Source organism: Homalodisca vitripennis, unplaced genomic scaffold (assembly GCF_021130785.1).
Source record: "Homalodisca vitripennis isolate AUS2020 unplaced genomic scaffold, UT_GWSS_2.1 ScUCBcl_7627;HRSCAF=15396, whole genome shotgun sequence".
NCBI lineage: Eukaryota > Metazoa > Arthropoda > Insecta > Hemiptera > Cicadellidae > Homalodisca > Homalodisca vitripennis.
The window spans coordinates 1-27311 of NW_025783735.1; the positions used below are offsets into that span (position 1 = coordinate 1).

Below are 27311 nucleotides of genomic sequence, written 5' to 3' on the forward strand. Positions count from 1 at the left end.
AAGCCGTCATAAGCTTTAAAGCTGAGGCTTAAAAAAGAGGAAAAAAAAAGAAATAGAATATCTGACTTAAGGACCACAGTTTCCTTCAATCTATGAATCTCTCTTACAAAAAATAATGTTATAGGGGTTTATAGTCTGCTATAAACACAAAGAATCCATTACCGACAGTGAAACTGGACACTGGCCATAGGATTCCATCCATAAAAAGAAACGAGTACCGGGGAAACTAGTTCCTAAATGATTCCTAACCTAGGTCTATCAACTCAACAACCATAACAAAATATATATTTAATTAATAACGTTGAAGATAAGTAACCTACCAAATAAAGATTTTACAATGAACAAACAGTAACTTTTTAATGATATATAAATCCCCTTTTATAGCCGCAATTTTCAAGACTATACTCAATTAAAAGGGCAAGTTTATGAGAAACCCTATAAAAGGGCCCATACCTTAAAAACGTACGAAACCAATTTTGATAAAACTTTCTACACACACTCACTACATGGTCTACTATACTAAAAAACAAGCCTCATTCTTAGGCCACGCCTATTTCCGGAGCTACATCGATTTTACAGGCCAAGTGCTGACAAAAACCAATCTATGGACGGCCATATCTCAAAAATGTACGAGCCAATTTTGATAAAACTTTCTGTACACATTCACTACATGGTCTAGTATACTAAAATATAAGCCTCATTCTTAGGCCACGCCTATTTCCGGAGCCACATCGATTTTACAGGCCAAGTGCTGACAAAAACCAATCTATGGACGGCCATATCTCAAAAATGTACGAGCCAATTTTGATAAAACTTTCTGTACACATTCACTACATGGTCTAGTATACTAAAATATAAGCCTCATTCTTAGGCCACGCCTATTTCCGGAGAGCCACATCGATTTTTACAGGCCAAGTGCTGACAAAAACCAATCTATGGACGGCCATATCTCAAAAATGTACGAGCCAATTTTGATAAAACTTTCTGTACACATTCACTACATTGTCTAGTATACTAAAAATATAAGCCTCATTCTTAGGCCACGCCTATTTCCGGAGCTACATCGATTTTACAGGCCAAGTTGCTGACAAAAACCAATCTATGGACAGCCATATCTCAAAAAATTGTACGAGCCAATTTTGATAAAACTTTCTGTACACATTCACTACATGGTCTAGTATACTAAAATATAAGCCTCATTCTTAGGCCACGCCTATTTCCGGAGCCACATCGATTTTACAGGCCAAGTGCTGACAAAAACCAATCTATGGACGGCCATATCTCAAAAATGTACGAGCCAATTTTGATAAAACTTTCTGTACACATTCACTACATGGTCTAGTATACTAAAATACAAGCCTCATTCTTAGGCCACGCCTATTTCCGGAGCCACATCGATTTTACAGGCCAAGTGCTGACAAAAACCAATCTATGGACGGCCATATCTCAAAAATGTACGAGCCAATTTTGATAAAACTTTCTGTACACATTCACTACATTGTCTAGTATACTAAAATATAAGCCTCATTCTTAGGCCGCCACGCCTATTTCCGGAGCTACATCGATTTTACAGGCCAAGTGCTGACAAAAACCAATCTATGGACGGCCATATCTCAAAAACGTACGAGCCAATTTTGAATAAAAACTTTCTGTACACATTCACTACATGGTCTAGTATACTAAAATATAAGGCCTCATTCTTAGGCCACGCCTATTTCCGGAGCTACATCGATTTTACAGGCCAAGTGCTGACAAAAACCAATCTATGGACGGCCATATCTCAAAAACGTACGAGCCAATTTTGATAAAACTTTCTGTACACATTCACTACATGAACCAATCTATGGATATGAATATGGTACTTAGAACTTGTATGTATTTTTTGTTCATTTGGCATTACCCAGGAGGCACCGTGTGTAGTGGTAAAGAAATTGCAATGATTGAAATGAGATTAAGAATTACCTTTTTAAAAGTGATATTGTAAAACATGTAAAACTTTTTTATTTGAAGTACAATGAATGATCCTTTACTGAATATTTACCATTACACGGACGCGAACAAATTTACCTCCCATCATCCTGTGTTGTTTGTATTTGTCACTCACCTTCTACAATATTTTGACTCTTGGTTCAAGGAGCAGCCACTACATGTTGGCGCTAACTTGAAATTATTGGTCACAGATGATTTCATGCAATCAAGGAGCTGCCATTACATGTTGGCGCTAACTTGACTTTATTGGTCACAGATGATTTCATGCAATCAAGGAGCAGCCATTACATGTTGGCGCTAACTTGACATTATTGGTCACAGATGATTTTCATGCAATCAAGGAGCAGCCATTACATGTTGGCGCTAACTTGACTTTATTGGTCACAGATGATTTCATGCAATCAAGGAGCAGCCATTACATGTTGGCGCTAACTTGACATTATTTGTCACAGATAATTTCATGCAATCAAGGAGCAGCCATTACATGTTGGCGCTAACTTGACATTATTGGTCACAGATGATTTCATGCAATCAAGGAGCAGCCATTACATGTTGGCGCTAACTTGAAATTGTTTGTCACAGATAATTTCATGCAATCAAGGAGCAGCCATTACATGTTGGCGCTAACTTGACATTATTGGTCACATGATTTCACGCTATTAAGAAGCAACTTTTACAAGTTGGTACTAACTAATACCTTCTAATTTCAAGCAATGTATATTTTTGTAAGTAAGTTTTTCCATTATTGTCTACACAGGGCACAGAAAACTCTCACGTCTGATTTATTTAAAATATTACTATCTTTTGGTACATCATCCAGGCAAACAACCTGGTCGTAATATGTGATACCATCTTGAACACATGCAGTGCATTCAACACTTTCACTTTCCTTATCATGTGGTATTATGGAAGTAAAATTCCATTTTACATTGCAAGCATATATTTATCATGCTTTCCGAGTGGAGCAACAATTTCTTGAAAGGTAAGCTCTGTAGCGGTTTGGAGAAAAAGATTGAACAGAAATGCTATCGTTGGTCATTAACTGCTCTATAAAATACATAACAAATGCGCCACAGCTATATCCATCGTGTTGTACTGGATGAGTATACTGGACAAATCTCCATCCCTTGTTTACATTATCCACGTTTTGTTCTGTTAAATGCGCAAAAAATTTAAATGAATCTATCAAATAATCTTTTTTCTGCAGTCTTTAAGCCTACTGTTACATTTTCAGTATCATCCATAGGATCTATGTATGTAAATGTTTTCTCTTTTACATTAGCATAAACAAGTACCCAGTGAACACCACTAATGTTAACGGGAAAAACAATTTAGTTGTATTCTCTGTAATTATAGAGTTTTTGTAAAGCAAAGTGGTCTCTATCCAAATTTTTGCCTTTCTCAAGAACGTTAGTACTAACATTGTTCATGAAACACTACGCTGTTTGTATGTGGGTAAGCAATCTGAAGCATAAAACTAACACCTACAATTAGATCTGAAGTAATCCATTTGTTTGATTGTAATATTAGCATATCTTCTAAGTATAAATAATGTTTACTTATTGGACCTTTCAAGATACAAACAGCGTAGTTGACTCCATTACTCAAAGACACATAGAAATTAAGATCATCGATTAAACCATTTGGCAGAACTTGTTCTTAATTATGTCTATTTGTGACTGAGACATGACAACCTCTTGCTTGGCCTGTAAAATCGATGTAGCTCCGGAAATAGGCGTGGCCTAAGAATGAGGCTTGTATTTTAGTATACTAGACCATGTAGTGAATGTGTACAGAAAGTTTTACCAAATTTGGCTCGTACATTTTTGAGATATGGCCGTCCATAGATTGGTTTTTGTCAGCACTTGGCCTATAAAGTTATTGTGGCTCCGGAAATAGGTGTGGCCTAAGAATGAGGCTTGTATTTTAGTATACTAGACCATGTAGTGAATGTGTACAGAAAGTTTTAATCAAAATTGGCTCGTACATTTTTGAGATATGGCCGTCCATAGATTGGTTTTTGTCAGCACTTGGCCTATAAAGTTAATGTGGCTCCGGAAATAGGCGTGGCCTAAGAATGAGGCTTGTATTTTAGTATACTAGACCATGTAGTGAATGTGTACAGAAAGTTTTATCAAATTTGGCTCGTACATTTTTGAGATATGGCCGTCCATAGATTTTTTTTGTCAGCACTTGGCCTATAAAGTTATTGTGGCTCCGGAAATAGGCGTGGCCTAAGAATGAGGCTTGTATTTTAGTATACTAGACCATGTAGTGAATGTGTACAGAAAGTTTTATCAAATTTGGCTCGTACATTTTTGAGATATGGCCGTCCATAGATTGGTTTTTTGTCAGCACTTGGCCTATAAAGTTATTGTGGCTCCGGAAAAATAGGTGTGGCCTAAGAATGAGGCTTGTATTTTAGTATACTAGACCATGTAGTGAATGTGTACAGAAAGTTTTATCAAAATTGGCTCGTACGTTTTTGAGATATGGCCGTCCATAGATTGGTATTTGTCCAAAAATAGAAGAGGGCTAAAGTGAGGGTAGTAATATAATACAGTAGACCCATGTATTCAAAGTAATTGTATTAAGTAAAATCTATAGATATTTTTGTATTTGTTCTTTTTTTAAATTATAAAATTTAATTTTAATAATATAATTTAATCTTGAAGTGATTGAAACTGGTTCAGGAACTAGGTTAGTTGTAGTTCAGGAACTAGGTCAGGAGTAGTTCATGAACCAGGTTAGGATTCAAGGTCAGCGGATTAGTTCTTTTTATGGATGGAATCTATGGCCAGTTTCACACTGCTGAACCATTATACTGTTGACTGTGACGAATGACTGTCGGTTCGAGTGTCGACTGCTACTAATACTGAGTAAATGTCAATTTAAGATGTTTAAACTTCTAGTGTTTAACGTATGCATATTCTTAAATAAATTATAATTTATCTTCTTATTGCACTTAATAAAACTTTGGAAGTGCACTACAATGGATGAAGACTGGCAAACAAAGAAAGTCAACTATTAGAGAAAGAGCTGAAATGTTATTTGTTTCTCAAGAATTGTGTGATTGTGAATTCCTTGTAGGTACTGAAAAGGTTAAGGTGAGCTTAAAAATTAATACTACATGCTAACTTATATATTATTTCTCAAACAGTTTTTATCCAAGTATAATATTGTGGTACTACTTTTCAAGGACACAATTCACATTTGTTGTTGTTGATGTTGTCAATAGAAAGTGCAAAGTGACTAGGATAGCAATGTTAATTTAATAAAAATGAGGAAAGGACTAAACAATTTTTTTAAGCATGGTAAGCCGTTAGGTAGGGTGGTTGGTAACTGCAGTTCCATTTCGGATCACAAAAACTATGAAGTAGTATATCAAAATAAACTTATTGATAGCCTATCTATTAAATGGTAATATTAATCTGATTATTTATAGCCTATCTACTAAAAATTAATGCTGATTTTATATTACTATACCTTATTATAGGGTGATTGTTTAATTTACCCACTTCACAGTATTGGTACTTACATATTAACGCCACCGCAGCAAATATTTACTACAGTGAAACTGTTTAAAAGATAATGGCTCCCGGATAATACCAAAGTACCTTTATTAGTTTTGTAGATAAAAAAATATAGCTGAACTATACCTACGATGACAAAATAAGTACAACATTATTCGATTTGACATTTTGATGTTGTATTATTCTGTAGTTTATATAGTCATAACATATTAATGCCACCACAGCAATATTTCTACCAATGCACCAATAAAGGAACGTCGTTTGGAATCTTATTTATCAGAGTTCATATGGCGACAGCATCCGTTGAAAGAAAATAAAGACAGTTTTGAATCTATCTTGTATTCTTTATCTGTCTATTTTCTATCCAAATCCTAGTTAATAATTTGCTTTTAAATAAAATATTTTGGAGTTCTAAAGTGTTTTGATGGTAAAACAAAGTGTTTTATTTTATGTATTATCAACAAAATTTTAGGTTTAGATTGTCTGCACTTGATAACCATAACTTTTTTACTGCGGTGGCGTTAATACGTAAGTACCCACAATATTATTTTTCAAAAGGAAATTAAGCCCTACTTAAAAATTTGATTAAAAAAAAACAATATATAAACACTTAAATTTTGGAAACACTGAAACTTTTTTAATATTGTAAAAGGCCGTAGTTAGTAGTTGAACTGGCTAACAGTAAAACCTCCACCTGCGCTGAGGGCGACGGATGAAAAAACATCCCTCGAGATAGTACCGATCAGTAAAATATCAAATTCCAAATGTCTAATTTCTAATGTTAACTAATTAATACAAACTCATCTAACCATACTAATCCTGTCTAAAAAACAACAGTAATTTTGTACTTTTCTTGTGTGAACATTGTTATCCCGATAAACCCTCCATCAATGTTTACCCACTCCTTAGGTTGTTATCCCTCACCTTGAAACTCCTATTCCTCTCAGTTCCATATTTGATGGACTATTTGAGATATAACTTAAATTTCAAACATATTACCAATTATTGTGCAATATATGGATCACAGCCACGTAAAAATTCTTTCTGAAAATGAAAACGCTATTTTAAGAAATTTATAAAAGTGGTTTTAGATTGTTATAGCTCACATGGCTAATGTAAGCATTACCCTTGTTAAGAGTTAACTCATTTAATTTCATATTTATATGTCAAATTCAGCAAACTACATAAAATGGTTGTTGAAAATAATAACTTCACTAATTATTGCTTTTGTGAAAATATTCAATTGATATGAATAAATAGCAACAAAAAACTACTCAGACATATTTATGATAATTTGGCAGATTAGCTAGCTGAATAGCCCCATAGATTAGGAAAAAGATCAATTTTCCCCTTAAAACCAGTGAGGAATTTTTTCTCTTGAATAAAACAGAAATTTAAATCTGTTTAATTTAGCCTGTCTATTATTTATGTTAAGTAGCCTATACTTAACTAACCTTTCTTCTCTTAATATTTTTATTCAAAAAAAGTTGTTGATAGAATCAGATATAAAACAATACATTTAGTAGCACTAAATTGGTATTAAATAAAAAATTAAAATAGTTAAATAGAAAATAGTTTAAATAAATAAATTAATAGTTTTTTTTGTTTGGCCATATATCGATTGATTTAGTTCAATTTTCCATTTGGTTGCCCGATATGGAACTGTAACCTGATTGAATCTTGAGTAGGCTGTTTATGGCAGTAGGCCACCCCATAGAAGAAGAAAGGCCATTTAGCTCTCGTGAAATGGCATTTGGCTCCTTAGGCAGGGTGAAACTTTGGATTATGCGATTTGCAAGTGGCGTGGACTGAGCTTCCTGTTGAAGGCTTCCACTTTTTCCCCACTTTTTCCACTATAATGCCAGCGGCTTGATTTTATTCCACTGTCCAGTCTGTGCTAGTCAATCAGCGGAATACATACCATCAACATTTACACATTGTTTCAATGGAAGGTATTGTCAGTCTGCACCTTATGTCTTCACTATTGATGCCGTCATAGAGTTAGAGTTTACCTCCTAAGTTATTCAAGTAATGAAATTCTCATTCTGAAATAGTTAAAAAATCTTCTTTCTTTTCCTCAAAGATCTTGAAGATGTGACACAAATGCTCCTTTTAACAGACTAACACTAACTAAGGGGTGAACCCATGTTTTTCTTTCTCTATTATAAATAAATACTCATATACAATAGACGCAAAGGTAACTTGTTGTATGTGCTCACTGTGTTTGAAAGTGAAATTGAGACTCTGTTCTAGTGTGTTTTGACAAGCTAGCGCATGAAATGAAATGAAATGAAAAATGTCCTTTATTAGAGGCGAAGTTAGGACTATAAAGTCCTCTCTACCACTTAACCTCGTAAAAAATTAAACTAACATACATATACATGTATAACTAAAAATAAATCTATTTATTTACCTTATACATTAAAAGAATCTTAGCTTTAAAATAATAAAAAAACAACATCTATAATTAATGTAACTTTATAAAATATATTTACAAAAAAAACTATAATAAGACATACACGCATGCATTCATTCAACTTGCATTCAGTTGCCTTAAGTAACACATTCCAAAGCCGCCAACCGCTATACCCCCTGAGCCCCCAGCATCAAGGCCCTGACCTCCGCCCCAAAGCGAGCGCGCTTATCAATGGCTCTGATGTTTATAGGTAAGGCATTCCACAATCGGCAGGCAGAAAACTGTAAACGACTTACTAAAGGTAGTTGTTCGATGAATTGGTATAGATAATAAGGATGTACCCCTCCTTGTACTTCGTTCACTTATTTCAGACATAAATTGAAAGTTGTTTGAAAGATAACTGGGACAATTTGTATTTAAAAGAGCGTGCAACAGAATGAGTGAGTGATAGTCTCGAAGATCTTGTTAATTTTAATATAGATAATTGTTTGAAGAAGGGCGTTACGTGATCATCACGTCTGAGATTAAAAAATGAACCTAATGCAAAAGTTCTGAGCACGCTGGAGTTTATTTGAAAGCTCCACAGTCATGTCATTAATGACTATGTCACAGTAGTTGAAGTGAGGCAGTACAAGAGTCTTTATCAGCATTATTTTAACCTGGTGTGGTAGATATGAAGCCAGCCGCTTGAGGCTGTGAACACCGGCAAAGACCCTATTACATATCAAAGAAGCCTGTTCAGTCCATCTTAAGTGTTTGTCAATAATAAGTCCTAGATTCTTTACTTTCTCAGAGTATTCTAGATCTTGGTCATTTAGTTTTAATTTGGGAGCCGTAGTAAAGTCAATTTTACGAACAAGCTTTGAATGACCTATCATAATACACTGAGTTTTGTCTACGTTTAATTTTAGTCCATGTTTCCAAGTCCAGTGAGTAACAGCGTCAATATCGGAATTCATGAGAGTCACACAAGTTTGTATGTCCCTTATAGAAAAGTGGCGGTATATTTGTAAGTCATCTGCATATAAGTGAAAATTGGAATGAGTAATTTGAGTAGTAATGTCATTGATGTACAGTGAAAATAAAAGTGGCCCCAGGACTGAACCCTGCGGAACTCCACGAGTGACTGGTCTCCATCTCGACTGCTTCTCACCCGACCTGACACACTGGCGTCGTCCCGAAAGATAAGACTCAACCCACTTGACACTACCATCAGAGAAACCATCCTTCCTAAGTTTGATGAGGAGAAGGGGATAATAGACACAGTCAAAAGCCTTTGAAAAGTCGAAAAGGGTTAAAATGGTTACCTGACTCTTATCAATTCCAAGGCGTATATCATCAACTATTTTTAGAAGTGCAGTAGTAGTGCTGTGGTTGGAGCGGAAAACCAGATTGAAAATTTGATAAAATGTTATTACTTTCAAGGTATATTGAAAAATTGCTGATGAACAATCCGCTCCAAACACTTTGATAAAGCAGGGAGTATACTTATTGGCCTGAATTGTGAAGGATTTTGTGGAGAGGAACATTTCTGAAGTGGGCGAACTAAAGCAGACTTCCATGTCAATGGGAACATTGAAGTAGCCAGAGATTTATTGAAAATAGCAGTGATAGTTGGAAGAGTAACTGGAAGAGTATCTTTTATTAACCTTATAGGAATGCCATCGGCCCCGACTGCGTTACTGGACATCCTTATAATAGACTTTAACACATCTGTCTCTGTTACCGGAGTGAAAGAGAACTGAAACTCAGGTTTATCAAAAGTAGCACCTTCGAGCTCGGAGACATACTCCTGAGCCCCAGACTGATCAACAGGAATCTCAACAAAGAAGTTGTTGATATCATCGAGATTAAGGGAAACCGGGGAGTAAGTGTTAGGCTTGCCAACTCCAAGATCTTTCAGTTTTGACCATAAAATTCTGCTAGATTGTTTTTTAGACAGGGAAGAGTAGTAAAACCTGATCTTGGCATTTCTAATTTGTTGTTGCACATTGTTCCTTAATTTTTTATATACAGCCCAGTCATCACGTAACTTGGATCGCTTAGCCTTAAGGAAAGCTCTATCTCTTTGCTTCTGAAGGTGTCGAATAAATTCTGAGATCCATGGGGCAGGCTGTTTAGTTACTCTTTTTGAAACAAATGGAGCGTGTTTATCAAGAAGGCCATTCATTAATGAATTAAATTTTGATACCATAATGTCCACATTATCAGCCGATGTGACCTCATGCCATGGAGTTATAGAAGCATCGATAAGCAGGGAATAAAGATTGATATTTTTGTAGTTTCTATAAAAACATAACTTTTGGTTCGATCTTGGGAGTTCTTAGTTTATAAGCAAGAAAAATAAGGTCATGTTTGGAAAGGCCAGGAGCAGGAAGTTGCCCGTGGTGCGCAACCAGGGTTTGGTCACAGACAGCAATGATATCAAGCCAGGTGTCGGCAGTCTCAGTGTGGTGAGTGGCTTGCAGAGGAAGTAGGGTCATGTTACACGAGTAAAACATATTAGTTAAAAAAGTTTGGTCATAAGTAATTGGTCCAAGTAAATCAGTATTAAAATCTCCCATCACAATAACATGACTGTAGTGAGCCAAAAAACCCAGAAGATCATGTTCAAACTCAGCCATGTAGCCCAGGTGAGGAGCTCTGTAACAAACAGCAATTAAAATGTGTGTTCCATTAACACAGACGTCCAGAAACATGTATTCTGGCCGTCCATCTCTGGATGTATCGGATGATAGCAGGACAGAGACAAGGAAGTGTGGCCTGACGTACACAGCTACCCCGCCACCACCTTTGTGCAGGCGATCATTTCTGTACAGGTTAAAACCTGGAAGCTCGACACTTCTGTCACTTAAGTGAGGTTTCAGCCAGGTTTCTGAAATTAGAATAATGTCAACAGGAGATGGTTGAAACATGGAACGAAATTCATCAATGTGGCCATAAAGAGATTGTGCATTGACATGAGCTGCCTTTAAGAAGTTTGAGAAAGGAGTGAGAGATTGGCAGAGAAGATCTGGGAGGGCTGACGGAAGCACGCGCTGGCTCGGGGCAGCACCGTCAGACGCCAGCACCACAACACGCCGCGAGGCCCCGCGGGCCGCGACCGACAGACCGTGGCTGCGTCACTGCAGACAACCCTTTCATGCAACACACACACACATTTCCAACTTCACCGTGTAGTTTTAATTTACAAAACTTAAAACTAACATTATTCGAAAAAAGGGCTATATATGACCACATAAGTAACATACAGTAACACAACATAGATCCATCAGCTCAAATAAATACAATCTAATCAACTAAAATAAACAAAACCATATCAATAATGCTAAAATAGTAGTATAAATAAATACACCACAGTTGACTTCCACTTACTTAAAAAAAAGAAACTCACAATATAAAAAAATCAATAACTAACCATTAGATATAAGTACCTAATATTATTTACAATTTACCACAAACTTGTATATATATTATGACTATTGATTGTTATGTGAGATTTAATAGAAAATATTATAGTTTTGTAAAAAAAATTATTGTTCTGAATGTTTTTAAAGAATAATATTGTGTAACGAAATAAAAGTCATATTTATGAAATAAATATATTATATAAATACAATATTTTATTATTCTAGTAAAACAGAAAATAGTAAATGGTGGAAATCTATTGCAAAAATATTATTTTACTGTAAACTTGGATAGAATAGCCTAATATAAATAACAATTATTATACGATTTTATGAAGTACGTGTTTAGATAAACGGAATACTTAGACTATTTCATTAGTAGAAGTAGGCCTACTATTTAATAACAAAATAAAAATTTATATTAATAAAATAATATTGGAACTAAACATATAATATAGACTGATTATTAATTGTAGCATTTACAGAAATTATTTGTATTATTAAACGAAATAGTTATATTATGATATTCCTTTTTAAAGTTTATTTGGAATAAATAAAATGTGTATATGTAAAATTAAATTATACTCATATTCTTAAAAAAAAAAAAAAAAATAAGGTAATATTTATATAATAATTTTATGAACCAAAAGTAATAAAAGGAACAAAGAAATGAAAACTAAAATAACTTGATAGATACAACAAACGATTTACTTGGTGCCTGTTGAGTTCGATGCGAGGTCCGCCAGCCGAGTACCAACACCTTTCCTGCCGCCCCGATCAACCCACAGAACACGACCATCCAGCGTCCAAGTGTTCCTCGGCCCGTGCTGAGCTACTGCCGCCCGGAACACCTCCATCCTGCGTGCGGTCAGATCTTCGCGGATGGTAACTCCTGAGCCCTTTAACTTCTTCTTCGAAGCATACACTTGCTGGCGCTGCCGGTAGGTGGTAAACCTCACAATAATAGGGCGAGGCAGCTGCTTCCCTTCACTGTTTTGCCTGGACTGTTGACCGATGCGATGACTCCGGTGAATCGCCGCATCGGACAACTCCACTCCCAGCTTCTCCCGACACAACTCGACTACCAGCTTGTCCGTGTCTTCGCCCTTGGTCTCCTGTATGCCAAAGATTCTCAGGTTATCCCGCCTTTGATATTGTTCAAGATCGTCCGTCTTGTCCAGCACTCGATCCTCCAGCTCGCCTACTCTTGCTGTCACGGTGACCAACTCGTCATGCAGCCTCTTCAACTCTTCTTGGAAGGTAGCTAACGCAGCTCGTACCGCTACCTCCACAATGTCCTTTATTTTGTCTCCGAGGCGCTGAACAAGCTCAGTGATTACACCCGCGCTCGACAGATAAGAATTGACGCAACTCTCCACAGATACCGAATCGAGACCTCCCGTGTTTTTATCAGAGCTTGCCATTGTTGTGGATCCGGTCGAAGTTATCGCTGATGACGCTGATAATGAGCGCTGGAAGGTAGGTTTACTCTTATCAGTTGTAGATAAGGGAACGGGTTTGCCCTTCGCTCCCGACCTCAGATGCGGTGGCGACCGAAACATAAAATCTTTTTTATAAAATAATAAAACTCTTCGGCCAGTTTTACCCGCAACTATTACACTAAAACGAAGTGGAAGAAATGCTTTAAAAACTTATATAACTTTTTATAATTTTATACCCATTGACTTGCATGCTGCTTGCCTGCAGCTTGTAAAAACGCAATCGAGCCTGAATCCTATTTGAAAGTAACCACATTATTTTTATTATTGCTAGTTGTTACTGTTTTCACATGTATTGATATTTTTAGTTATAATGAATGTTTACAATTTATAGCCATCAAGATTGTAAATATGGGATTTTCCATTGACAAATAAATTCATTTTGAACAATATGTGGCACGCGTATTTTCCAGTCAGTCGGTTTACTCTTATACAGTTTTTATAAATAATGCAAATATTTACTAAATGAGTGAAAATACGATTTATAAATTTTTCACGCCTGTGTCGAATCAGAAGAAACGTCAAAGGTCGAATTCTTCACCAATAAGTGCGAGTGATAACCTCAACATGGACGGTGAAAAGGTAGGAGAAATGTCTTTAGGACAACTAATGAGTGGTTTAGAGGCTATGCTTGACAAAAAAACTCGCAAACCTTGTAACCAAAGAGGACTTAGGTGTAGTTACAAGTAGGTTAGTTGTGCTAGAAAGTGAAAATAAGGAGATGAAGGTAAAGTTATGCCAAATAATTGAGGAAAATAAAATAATTCAGAATAAACTAGTGGATATGGAAGCAAGAGGAAGGAGGAATAACTTAGTATTTAAAGGGCTTAAGTGGAATAGCAGTGGCAATACAGACTTTAGACTCTTGGTCAAGAATTTTTGTAGTGAAATTTTTGGTACAACCAACTCTTTATGGGTAAACAGGGCTCATGCCTTAGGCAGTAATGGACTGGTAATTGCGCATTTACCCTCAGATGCAGACATAGACTACATAATGTCACGATTAGCCAGGCTGAAAGGTACAGGTTATGCAGTATATCGTGATTATCCTATAGTTACACGGGAGAAGAGGTGGAAGCTAATGGCGGTAAGGCGTGAGATAGAGAGGGTAGCGGGTAGACGTCGAATGCCCCTTGTGAACGACCGTCTCATGATAGAAGGATGGCGATTTACCTGGGAGGACGGTAAGCTGGTAGCAGCAGGTGCTCGAGATGGAGCTGAGCGGCTGAGGGACATAATTCACCACGATCTCACAGATTTCCTTTCGAGGCTTGCTAGGGAGGATGATAGACAGAAGAAAGTGCAAGACAAGAGTGTGGAGGCTGCAAGGGCAGAACCTGCTACCAACATGGAGTCTGCGGGGATGCCAGGGTCGACACGGACTTTCGCGCAGGTGACGGGGAGTGGCTGAAGATCAGAAGCCAACCCTCCAATATATTCTCAAACCATTATATCAAGGGACTTAAGAATTATGAGTTACAATGTTTGTGGGCTTAAAAATAAGGTAAATGATACTTTATTTCTAGAATTTGTTTATGAATTTGATGTTAGCTTTTTATTTGAAACATTTATAGATGAGAATGATCAACAGTTTATTTTAAATAGATTTTCCCAATACAAAGTTCATTTTAATTTTGCTAGTAGGCAAGCTCAATTTGGGTGCAACATAGGTGGATCAATCACTTTAATTAATTTAGCATCTCCTTATTTCAATGTACTTAATTTGATATACTTGGACAACTTCTCTTTGATACATGTCGATCCAAAAAAATATAGATTTATTTATATTACCTGTATATTTAAATTATAATAAGTGGGATATGGAATTTCTTAGATTAAGAAAGTTTTTGGAAACAAATATTTTAAGGAACCTTTTGCTTGTAGGCGATTTAAATGGGCGTATTGCTAAAGAACAACTTACATTTTGAGGGTGTCATTGAAATTTTAAATAATAATTTATCAGATTTGAGGAGATTCAAGGGATTCTGTAATCAACAGTAAAGGCAAGAAACTGTTAGAGCTAATGGGAGACTTTGGTATGATAGTTTTGAATGGAAAGATCTGAAAGTGATAAGAATGGTAATTACACATCCGTAGGACCAATGGGCAGTTCTGTGATAGACCTAGCTCTTATGACTGGCCACAGTTTTACACTTAATTCGGGACTTTGAGGTTGTCTGTCACCCCGGTTCGGATCATCTGCCAATTAAAATTTTATTAAAAATGAAAGAAGGTGAAAAAATTGAAAACAGAAATAATAAGAATAAGTTGTTGCCATTACTACCCAAATTAAAATGGGAAGAAAGGAATAAAAGACCTTTATTGTACGGCAGTGGGTCAGTCTGCGTTAAATTTAGTCATATGCGACAACAATCAGGTAAATGTTAATAATATAATTGATTGCATTAAGATTTCAATAAACAATCAAAAGCACCGCGATGATACACGAAAGATGCGGCCAACTTTCAAACAGCCGTGGTATGACTTCGAGTGTTACAGTTCTAGAAAGAAGGTGTTTAGGTTATTAAATTTATTTAGAAAAACTAATTCGCATCAGGTTCGATTAAATTACATTGGAGAACGGAAATCGTATAAAACATTGTGCCAGTATAAAAAAATACAACATTATGAGAGTATTATTTTAAATATGAATAATATTTCGAATTCAAAGGGGTTTTGGGAGGCGATAAATAGTTTTAAGAAACAAAACGGGAGAGTGGTGGGAAATATTTCAGTGAGCCAGTGGGTTGCACATTTCAAGAGCCTGCGAAATCCCCCTTTATTATCAAATTATATCTGCTACGCAGAACCACTAATTATGAATGAAACCCTAGATAAGGAACTTGATATAGTTGAAGTCATGGAAGTACTGCGTAAGCTGAGGGACGATAAGGCTCCCGGTTACGACAGAGTCCCCTACGAGTTTTTTAAATACGCTCCACATTCACTACTTGAAAAATTACTTACTGTTTACAATAAAATATATTTAAATGGCCAAATACCAGACAGCTTTAAAAAAAAATCTGTTATTTTTCCAATATACAAAAAGGGCGAAATCAATGTAGTAGAGAACTACAGGGGATTATCATTTATAGATAGTGTATGTAAAATATTTTGTAGCATAATTTTAAACAGGTTAGAAAAATGGGTAAATGAGAGAAATATCTTGACGGAATTCCAAGCAGGCTTTAGGAAAGGCTATTCTACTATAGATAACATTTTTAATTTAACTTGTATGGTAAACTTACAATTGGCAAAAGAAAATTGCAAATTATACTGTTTTTATGTTGATTTTTCCTCTGCATTCGACACAATTCTTATTGATTCTCTATTGTATAAGCTGTCGTGTCTTGGGTTGTCGACTCACATGCTAAAAATACTCAGAGGAATGTACAACGGAACTTCGGCTGGTGTTTGGTGTAAAGAGGGGGTGACGCCCTGCTTTTAAAACTGAAATGGGTTTAAGGCAGGGCTGTGTAATGAGTCCCTTATTATTTTCTTTATTTATTAACGATTTACCGGATATTTGCTGGGTGGAGGATGTATTTTCGGGAAAACCAGGGTGAATATGTTGCTTTACGCGGATGATATAATTCTACTCGCACCTACAGCAACAAGCTTGCAATGTATGATTAATAATTTAGAAAATTTACTGTAAAAATTGGAATCTAAATGTAAATTTTAATAAATCAAAATTAATGGTGTTCAAAAAAGGCGGGAAACGGAGTAAAATTGAGAGGTGGCGGTACCAAGGGACAGAGATTGAGGTTGTAAATGAATACAAATACTTGGGGCTCATATTTACATCACAGTTATCGTGGAAACAACATTTTAAAGAAAAAGCAAGGGTTTCAAAATTAATTATAAATTCAGTTTGGGAATGTCTTTTAAAAGATAAGAAGGTGTCTCTGTTAGCAAAATTCACACTTTTTAATGCTGTTGTCAGGTCAGTTTTGTGCTACGGAGCCCAAGTATGGGGATACAGAGAATTTGACGCAATTGAGGGAGTTCAAAGAATGTTTTTGAAAAAACTTTTTAGACTCCCCTTTAACACACCAAATTACACACTTTTTGTCAAAACTGGCGCGGAAAAATTATATTACTTTACCCTTCAATTAAATCTAAATTATCTCGGAAGAATCTGGAGCATGACGCCAAATCGTTTACCTTACATATTAGCAAAGGAGATTGTATTAAAAAAAATTTTCTGGTTCAGGGAGTGGAAGAGCTTAGGAAGTAAGTGTGGAATCGAGGTAAATTTTAATGTTGACAACAGCGTTGAGTTGGTGGGCCAATTGTCTAGGGTGGTTGAGGCGATGCGAACAGGCTGGCGAGTGGAACGTACAGGCCGTGCTTGTACGTCTGTCTATCATCCACATTATCTAACAATAAAACTTGACCTTGGAGATAAGACATTCCTGAAAGATTGTTATGATATGAATATTATGTCTTGGGCAATTAAGGCGCGGGCAGGCCTGGTTGATTTAAATTACAAACCTTGGATTCCTGATAAAAATCACGTATGTTCTTTGTGTAACCGGAATGAGTATGAGACGGTCTTTCACTTTGTGAGTATTTGTCCTATTCTGGCAACGATTCGGAGAAAATGGTTTGGGAGTAACGTGCTAAGCGAAAAACAATTTTTTGACTACCTTAATGGAAAGGATTGGCTTCAATTTGGAAAATATATGAGAGATGCGTGGAAAATGCGGTGGGATTTAGTGTATGAATTTAATTTTTAAATATTGAAATATAGATGAAAAACTTTTATATGACAGTTGTAAGGATCCCAAAATAAAATAAAAACAAATATTATATTATTGTGTGTGTGTGTGTGTGTGTGTGTGTGTGTGTGTGTGTGTGTGTGTGTGTGGGCGCGCGCGCAGCGTGCGTGAAATATTACTTTTTCCTTTTCTTTTTTCCGATATTTTGAACCTTATTTGAATCGCCAAACTTAAAATATCTATAGTTTTGGTTAATTACATTTTTTTGTATTAATTGTAGTTATAAGAAGTGTACAGAAGTGCCAACCAGACAGACGGTCGAAATGACCATTGTATTTAGTGCAAATTTTTGTTCCTTACTTAGGATAAATAAATACTTATTTGTTTTAGTGAGCTAAAGCTAGTTCCTATTAAGATTATTGAGGGTAATATTTTGTTTTTGTTTATTGTACAAATAAAGCACTGTTTCTTCTTCTTCTTCTTCTTCATTTTGAACAATAATTATTATCTGGTAAGCTGACAGTTTCTTTTAAAATATATAACATACGGAAAATTAAAATTAGAAACAACAAATAAATTGTAAATTAATAGCCACAAAACAATTAATTCATTATTTTTAATAAATAAATATTGTCTGTTCCTATTTACTTATAGACAAATATACATGGGCTATATTATTTTATTAGTCAATACTAACATATATTTTTTAAACTGATAAAACATAACAGCAGAATAAATTTCATTAAATACGATGCGGTGTTCAGAAAGTAAGTACTGTTTCATTCTACTGCCGCTGTAGCGCTGCAATCGGTGATCCGCGTATGCACACTACACTAGTCGTTCTTGTTCACTGGCTATCGTCACACCATTTTAGTTGTTCTACATTGTGTTTTCAGTTTTCCCTGAACGATTTCCAACAAATTTCACGCACTCATTTGTACAGAATTGTTACGGACCGCTTTAGGTTATTGCAAGCTGTGTTCCTGATGGGTTCAAAAAAATGCTCATTGATGTACACAAAACCCAAGAGACTTGGAATTGCTTTGACTTTTCTCACATGGTGCAGATTTAAAAAAAAAAAAAATGTGACAGGTAATGAAACTTGGGTTAGTCATGTCACACCGGAATCCAAACAGCAGTCAATGGAGTGGCAACACACGCAATCTCCGAAGAAATAACAATTCAAGACGACAATGTCAGCACAAAAAATTATTTGCACTGTCTTTTGGGATCGGGAAGGTGTTTTGCTGATTGATTTTTTCCCAAGAGGTGAAACCATTAATGTTGCAAAGTATTGCGAAACCTTAAGAAAACTGAGGCCGGCAATTCAAAACAAATGGAGAGGAATGCTCAGTAACGGCTCATCACCATTTTGAATAGTGATTTGCCTTTTACCTACATACCATAATCAGAAAAAACATTCCATTCTTTTTAACACACATATAGATATCTGGAAATATTTTATTAAAATTTGTTCAATTGATGGTTATTTAAAGAAAACAGGTTTTTCCCAGACATTTGTCATCATTCAGTGATACAAACATCATTAACACTGTGTTTTGAGATCTGTAATATGATCTCTTCCTCAGGTGAATAACTAACCTAACATCTATAATCTAGGTTAAAACAAAAAATCATAAGCTTAAGTGATTGTGTGTTGGTTGTCGAATCACAACAAACTCTAAAACATGCACCTAAAAACACTTAACACTAATTATTAAAACTAAACTAAAGAATACAGATCACAATATGTCTGTATTTACTGACCAACTACAAAGAACTGAGCTCGCTTCTGAAAATAAAATAATACAGTTTTCAAATAAAAATCAAATACCACTTGGAAATAACTAAAATAAAAATGTTCACATCTTAGTTCACTCAAAATTCAAAATAAAAAAATCAAACTTCTCTTTCCACTAGTTGTACCTTAACTTTCAAGTCTTTACAAATCAGATACAACTCTCTCAAGCAATAATTAATGTTCAATTAATTTCCAATTAATAATTCACAATAAAACAGTTCCAATTAAATATTAATAAATTACTAAATTTCCAAATCTCAATTAAAGTTATTCACAAAATTCAATTTTAATACACTTTTCTTGCAAGTTTGAACCAAATGTAACGTGTATGATTCTATTGTGCTCTATTGTTCATCGAGAATCAATTATTCAGATTGCTCTGTAGTTTCTATGAATTTAAAAATATAAAAAAGACAACAAAATTAATTTAATATCAGATCTGGAAGAATATTTCAATATAACGTACAATAAATTTGGTGCTTACCTCAAAATCCCTCGTGGAAAAAATTTAGAAACACGGCGCACTGTAATCAACTTAATTCAGCGCCAAAAGAAGGGCGAAAGTTATGAGCTGACAGTTTTATAGTTCCCCTCCCCCCAAATTCTGATGGACATCCGCGGCGTTCTTTCATTGGCCCAGCCGTATCCAACTCAAGAACAATAGCCTTCTCAGATCTAACGTAATTGCAGAACAAGACAAGTTCTGATCAATTCAAGGCAGTGAACCGCCTTCCTAATAATTTAAAATTACCAGCACTAACTTGCCAAAGGATTACATATTCGTTTTTATCCTAACTTCTCACAATCTAATTTAAAATTAAATCCCAATATTTCTTTCCCAAAATGTGTATTTAATTTAAGTTTTAATTAAAAAAAATAAACCAATGTAGCTTTAAAAACGCTACAAAAGGGCTTTTTTATTATCGTTGGCTTATTCTAGATGAACTCATAACTATACTATAACTCCACATTTCTTGTGTTTTATTTATGTTCTTTGATACATAGGAATTAAATTTGATGAAATAAATAACTTAATGCATGTAAGCCTTTAAATGTTGTTTATTAACATATCTGTAATATTATCTGTTATTAGAGCATTATTGAACATTGGCGTTCAATTCAGAGACTGATATCTCAATGTAAGTTCTGCACCAGAGTTCAGTAAGTTTCAGCTCAAGAACTATTGATTATGTATCTCTTTTGTTCCTAACACCTGATAGCATCATCACAGCAAAGGCACTCCTGTGATAAAAGTTATAATTTTCCCTCTTTCAAATTGTATTACCATTACTTCATTACCAAATTGTTCAGTCTGGAAATTGCATTTTATGTATCTATAAAAGTATGAATAATCATTTATTACTTTCAGATCCCAAGTCACAAATTATTTCTGGCTATGTCCAGTCCTGTATTTTATGCAATGTTTTTTGGTGAGATGGCAGAAAGAGAATCTGTTGAAATCAAAGACATTGAACCTGATGCATTCAAAGGAATGTTACAGTGAGTATTATTCTGTTTTTACCTCCATTGCTATTATAAAGAATATTACACATAGTAGTAGAAACTTATCTATATCTGGTTTCTTTACTGAAATAAAGGAAAATAATTTATAAAATTTAACTTTTAAAATATAAGCGAATATTGTCACCTTAAGAAAGAATGAACTTTGTTGCTCTTGTATTTGTCTTAATGTGAATAATATTATAACAAATCCCATCTCCAATAAGTTTTTAGCTTTACCGAAACATTAAGATGACATTAACTATACTTCACCTCATTTAAAATGTTTATGAAAGAAAAAAGTTGTAAAAAATTGTCTTTTTATTATATGAACACAGGTATATTTACACGGATCAAGTGGAGTTTGAATCTTGTGCACATGCTTGTGCCGTGTACACTGCTGCCACCAAGTATCTCCTTCCCTACCTGGAAGAGTACTGTATAAAGTACCTTCTTGGTAACATCGCTGCAAACTCTGCTTGTGAACTCTTTGAGTTTGCCTTATTCCATGATAACTCTGAAATCAAGGATACATGTTTGAAGGTAATTCATTTTTAAAACATTTATTTCAAGGTTAACCAATATAAATGTTTGTTCCAGCTCTTTAAGCTAAAGTTCCAGAACAGAGAAAATAAAATGGTTTTTTATCACTCCACGAGGCTTTGTAGATATTTAAAGTAGTAATTTTGGTCAATATTTAACCACACCCGTAAGTAATTAATGGAAGATATGCTGTTAAATATTCATGTAAAGGTCAGAATATTTTCCTTAGAAATCTTCAGGTCAGGAACCTTCTAAAAATTTAATGGACACTTTTCGAGATAAAAATGCTGAAAATTTTACCTTACAATTACATTTACTTTTATCAGGAAAAAACTAGTTCCAGGGCATTTAAATTTGAAAGGAGTGATTCTAATCTTATTAAAATTGTAATTGCCGAAGCCCTTGGGAATGAAATTGTAAAGACACATACATACAAGCATACATAATTTTTTACTGAAATGAATACAGTATCAGTAAACATAGTCATTAGCAAAGATATCTCTTCAAGATTCGTATGGAAAGGAATCCAACAATGAAGTCATTGGTAATGATAGAAGCATCCTGCCAATTGAAACATGTAGGCCAGGGGGAGACAATTTAGTCTAGGCGAAAGCTGAAATGTATCCAAAAAGTTGTTCTGTTATTTAGATTGATCTGCCAGCCAAGGGAAAATCAATCATCTGTCCAATAATTGAAAGTAAAGAATGGTTATCGAAGATTTTCAGGATGTGCAAAAGTTAATTAGTCAGTCAGCACATAAGAACATTATTGATAGTGTAGTTATTAAACAGCCGCCATTTTGTACTGGATCAATCTTTTTGAGTGCGGTTTGCGGCATTAAAACTCTGCTAGATAAGCCCTTTAAAATGATGTGCATATTGACCTATGCTCTATTTAAGATTTCTATCTGACTCCTTGCGGGAAGTCCCCACGATATCACAGAAAACTGATAGTTCCTTCAAAAAGTAGATTTTTAGGTGTAGTGTTGATGTACCAAATCTTGTTGATTTATCTGTTTATCGTTCAGAAAATATTATACCTTTGTAGGACTTTATGTACACCCTGTATTTTTATATACCAATGTCTTTTAGCAATTAAAGCATAAAGAACATGACTACATCACTAATGCAGGTGTACATAGGTATGAAACCAGGAAAATGCCTTGATGTCCATGTAAATAGATCTAGGTTACACAAGATCTCAAATTGCTTCCCTATTATATCCACTAAAATGTTCAACTCCATACCCCTTACAGTTAGACAGCTCCCGGTACAGAAGTTTGGGCCTGTCCTAAAATCCTGGTTGTCAGATATCCCTTTCTACAGCCTAACTGAATATTTTGAATCTAACCATTCCCTTCTGTTTGGCTATTTAAATTAATTTGTTTTTAATTTCTGCATGTGTTTAGTGTTATTTATTATCACTGTATATTGCATGACCCAATACTCTTTAGATTGATATATGTACTTGAATTAATGAGCCCTGATTAAATAATGGTTCTTAGTTATATCATGACTGTTTTGTATTCTTAGATGTAGTCTTCCACAAAATGTATGACTAATTTTAGTTTTAATATTCACATTTATGCCTAGTTATATTTATATTTGTATTAGTGCAGGGCCTGTTATATATTGGTTATATATTAATTAATTAATTACTGCATGGACATGAACTGCACACTGTTTTTAACTACTATTAGTCAAAACTTTATTTTCTTACATGTAGTAATTTTTTTTAATGTTGGTTAGTGTTTAATTTTAAGACCTGCATAAATGCTTAGTTTTATTTATATTTTTAGTACATGACCTGATAGACATTTATTGGTGCACGGACTCTAATTATTGCACGCAACTAAGTTTTGTAGTTGAATGTTGTTTTCACTAGACATAGCATATTACAATTTGTAGATCGGCTGAATAAATCATTTTAATCATAGGCTGTAGTGAAAAGGTGTCCAACTATTCATAGTACTTTTTATATAATTATACAAGTAGTTACTTGGTACCAAACACTTTGGGAGATTGTAAGTGATTAAAGTTTGACTGCAGTTGATAAACATAGTCCTACAAACAAGTGTCATAGTTTTTTAAGTCCTTTTGATGTATGTTCATTTGTTCAAGAAATAATTCATTGGTTATTGTAAAATTTAATTTCACAGTCCTTAGTTCTTATTTATTCTTATATTATTATTTATCATTCTAATCTTATTATTTATCATTCTAAGTTATTATTTAGTACTTCAAATCAGTCTTATGTGGATAATTATCAATTTTTAAGTAATAATAATAATAATAATAAACTTTATTGTGAACAGACAATGCACACATTGTATCACAATCGTCCTACCTAACCTAATCATTCACACTGACAATACACCATTCAGACATACATTGTGTCACTCACGCCTCTTTCACACGATTTACAGGCCCGGCAAATTTATTTGTTTTTATGGTCTTTGAGAATTTTAGGTTTTAATCATCCCAGCGACCCATCATAAACTCACCAACTGAGTAAAATGCCCTCGAAATTAAAAGAGTTTTTCAACTGAGTTTTGAAATGTTTTCCATTTTGTTGTTTGATGTGTTCAGGGAGACTATTGATCAATCTGACACCAACCTGGGATGGTAAATTTCTGAACGCATTTGTCCTGTGCTGTTGGACGCGCAAGTTGTCCCTGCCTCTCGTCCCGTGTTGGTGAACCTCCCGTCCCCTAACCAAAGCACACCTTGACACGGAGTAGAGGATCACCTCGAGAATGTAGAGACAGGGCAAAGTCAGAAATCCCAGCTCCCTAAACGCGCTTCTACACGACTCTCTATTGTTTAAATTCAAAATTACTCTTACGGCTTTTTTTTGGAGCCTGAAGACTCGCTCCAGCTTGTGCTGTGCACAACTGCCCCAAAGTCTGATTCCATATCCCAAGTGGGGATAAATTAAACCATAATAGGCCGTTTTTAATACCGTAATAGGGCAGTGCTTTGCCAAATTGCGAAGGGCAAAGATGCCCGATGCAACCTTGGCACAGACATGATCCACGTGAACGTCCCAGGTTAGTCCTCGATCTAGGAACATTCCTAGGAATTTTGTGGATTCCGTTTCATCGAGCGGGAGATCATCCACAAATACTGAAGGTCTTGTTTCAGATTCTCGTTTGCTTAGCGAAAATGTCATGAAATTTGATTTTTGATTCATTTGGTTTTCAGGTTTATTTCAGAAAAAAATTGAATACAGGAATTGAACTCAGAAAAAGTAATTATTTCCAAGTTTTGAAGTGTTTTGGCTTTAACACAGAGAGTCGTGTCGTCAGCATACTGAACCACCTTTCCATTCTGGATCGATGGGTTCAGATCGTTTACGTAAAGCAGAAAAAGAACTGGCCCAAGGATAGATCCCTGCGGGACTCCATGGGTGATCTTTGCTTTTGAGGATAAGGCACCCGAGATCTGCACACACTGCTCTCGGTCACTAAGATATGATCCAAGCCATTTTAGAGGCAGACCTCGTACACCACTCCTTTCCAACTTGTGCAAAAGTATTTCATGATGCACACAGTCAAATGCTTTGGAGAGGTCGAGAAACACGCTGAGCACGTGTTCACGCCTCTCCAGTCCATCGACAACATGTTCTATGAGGTTAGTTACAGCGGTCTACTGTACTCCTTTTTTCTCTGAATCCGAATTGGGTCGGGCTGAGAATATCAAAACTTTCGAGGAAACTGCTGAGCTGTTCCAGGAAAAGTTTCTCAAAAATTTTGCTCAGCACCGGCAGAATAGAAATTGGACGGTAGTTGTTGGTTTGTAAGGGATCATCTTTTTTGAAAATCGGAATGACTTTTGCAGTTTTTAATTTTGATGGAAAGATTCCGGTTTGAAATGAACTCGTTGATTAATTTTTGTTAGTGGTGTTAGTAAATGCCTGAAGCATTGCTTTAAACATCCACATTGAAACTCCGTTGATATCGCAGGATCTTTTGGAATTCAGTCTCTGAATGACACGAACCACCTCCACCTCCGTCACAGGGGTCAAAGCGAAGGATGACATTGGTCCCTGCAGGTTGTGAGCACGAGGACGATGAACTGATAAAACTGGATCAAACAACGGCCACGTTTGGAGAAAAATAGTGTTAAATTTGTTTGCTATTTCGAAAGGATTTTTAAGAATTGTTTGGATCAATTTTTATTGAGATGTTTTTAGAGCTATTTGGTTTATTAGATTTAGAGTAAACCATTTATGATTTCCCAAGCTGTTTTAGATATGTTATCTAGAGTTTTGCAAACCATTTATTAATTTCATAGGATTTGGCAGCTCGGATGACTCGTCTGTAAATTTTCTTGTAATTTTGATAAAAAGTTTTAAAATTCTCATTTTCAGATGTTATAAAAATTGAGTGAAAAAAATTTAAGTTTATCCCTTGAGACAAGAATGCCTTTTGTGATCCAGGTTTTTTTGTAATTTTTCCCTATTGTTTTGATTTTTTTTCAATGGACAAAACATATCCAAATGAAAATTTAAACATTTATTCGAATGCCGTAAACATTGCATCCGGACAGTCAAAATTATTTAAAAAATTCCAGGATTCTTTCTGGAGACTTTTATTTAAAAAGTTTGACATTTTGGGGTCGGACGTCTCTCTTAATGCTGAAGGTGTTTTTTTTCGTTTACGAGGGAACATCCAGAGACCACAACCTCCTGCGCGAAGTGATCAGAGATCGCAAACGTTCAAAACAGAGACCGAGATGTTTGGGAGATTTGTGACCATGTTGTCGATGGCTGTGCTCGAGTGAGCAGTCACCCTCGTTGGCGAGTCTATGGACCAATTTAGATTGAATGAATTCAGAACATCGCGTAATCGCTGGGTTTGGGGATTTGTGTTATCTATTACATTAATATTAAAAATCACCGATCACAATAAATTTTTTTGAGATTACGGAATTTAGAAGAGAATCGAATTTTTCAAAAAAGGAGTTTATACAGCCTCTTGGTGATCTGTATAACCCTACTATTATGATTTCCCCTTCTGTTTTTGTATTAATTTTTTAAACCTTCGGCTTCAAAGTCGAGATCATTACTTTCAGGTGTTTTGAAACAACAGAATTTTATTGGGGATTTTACAAAAATAGCAACACCTCCCCATTTGAAACGTTTTCTTTGATAAGAACATGCCAATGTGAAATTTTCAATTGTGAAGAACTGGATTGTATTCTCTGAGAACCCGTGTTCAGAGATGACAAGAATGTCCGGCTTCAACTCGTTACACATAAGTGTTTTAACTCGTCCCGTTTATTTGTGGCAGACTGAGTATTCAAATGAACAATTTTGAATTTTGATGAAAAATTTTGAATTTGATCTTTTGGAAAATTTTTTTTAGAATTTTGCAAGTAAAATGGTTTTTTGTTCAATGAAGCCGGGCCTGATAACCCTAATCTATTTTTGCACTGTTCATTACTAGGCAGTTTTTTGAAACAGTCTTCATCGAAGCGTTCAGGATGTCGGTAGTTAATGGCTGCGATGTCCCGATGACAGCCTCGGCATAGGTGCAGTAGGGCAAGGTGACGGGGTCCGGTGTTGGAGAGGGTGTGGAACGGATCGGCGCAGTTACTGCAGTGACGCGACGACGGGGCCGAGGCATCATACCGGCGATCCTCTGAAGTATGAGGTCGGCCAGCAGTTGTTTGCCACTTGCTCGCAGATGGAGGCCGTGTGGGGTGAAGTGGCTGCGATCCATGTTGCTGATATCCAGCATTTCCGCGCCCTCGTAACGGATACACAGCTCGGCAATATAATTATTGACGAGAGCCGTGGTCTGGTGAACTGGGCTGTCAGAGTGCAGGTCGTGCCTCGTAGGTAGCGGACAACACCAGGAGCGCGGAGGACGAACAACAGTCTTTCACAATTTTCT

At 35.5% G+C, this 27311-nt stretch overlaps 1 protein-coding gene across 1 annotated transcript; it reads left to right on the forward strand.

Annotated features, from left to right (window-relative positions):
- Positions 1–5033: 5033 nt before the first annotated feature.
- On the forward strand, positions 5034–21461 carry LOC124374241 (BTB/POZ domain-containing protein 6-like). The gene is made up of 3 exons (XM_046832492.1): positions 5034–5096; positions 20739–20869; positions 21208–21461. Exons 1-3 carry the CDS (start codon positions 5034–5036, stop codon positions 21425–21427), a joined length of 414 nt encoding a protein of 137 aa, XP_046688448.1. The 3' UTR covers positions 21428–21461.
- Positions 21462–27311: the final 5850 nt, after the last annotated feature.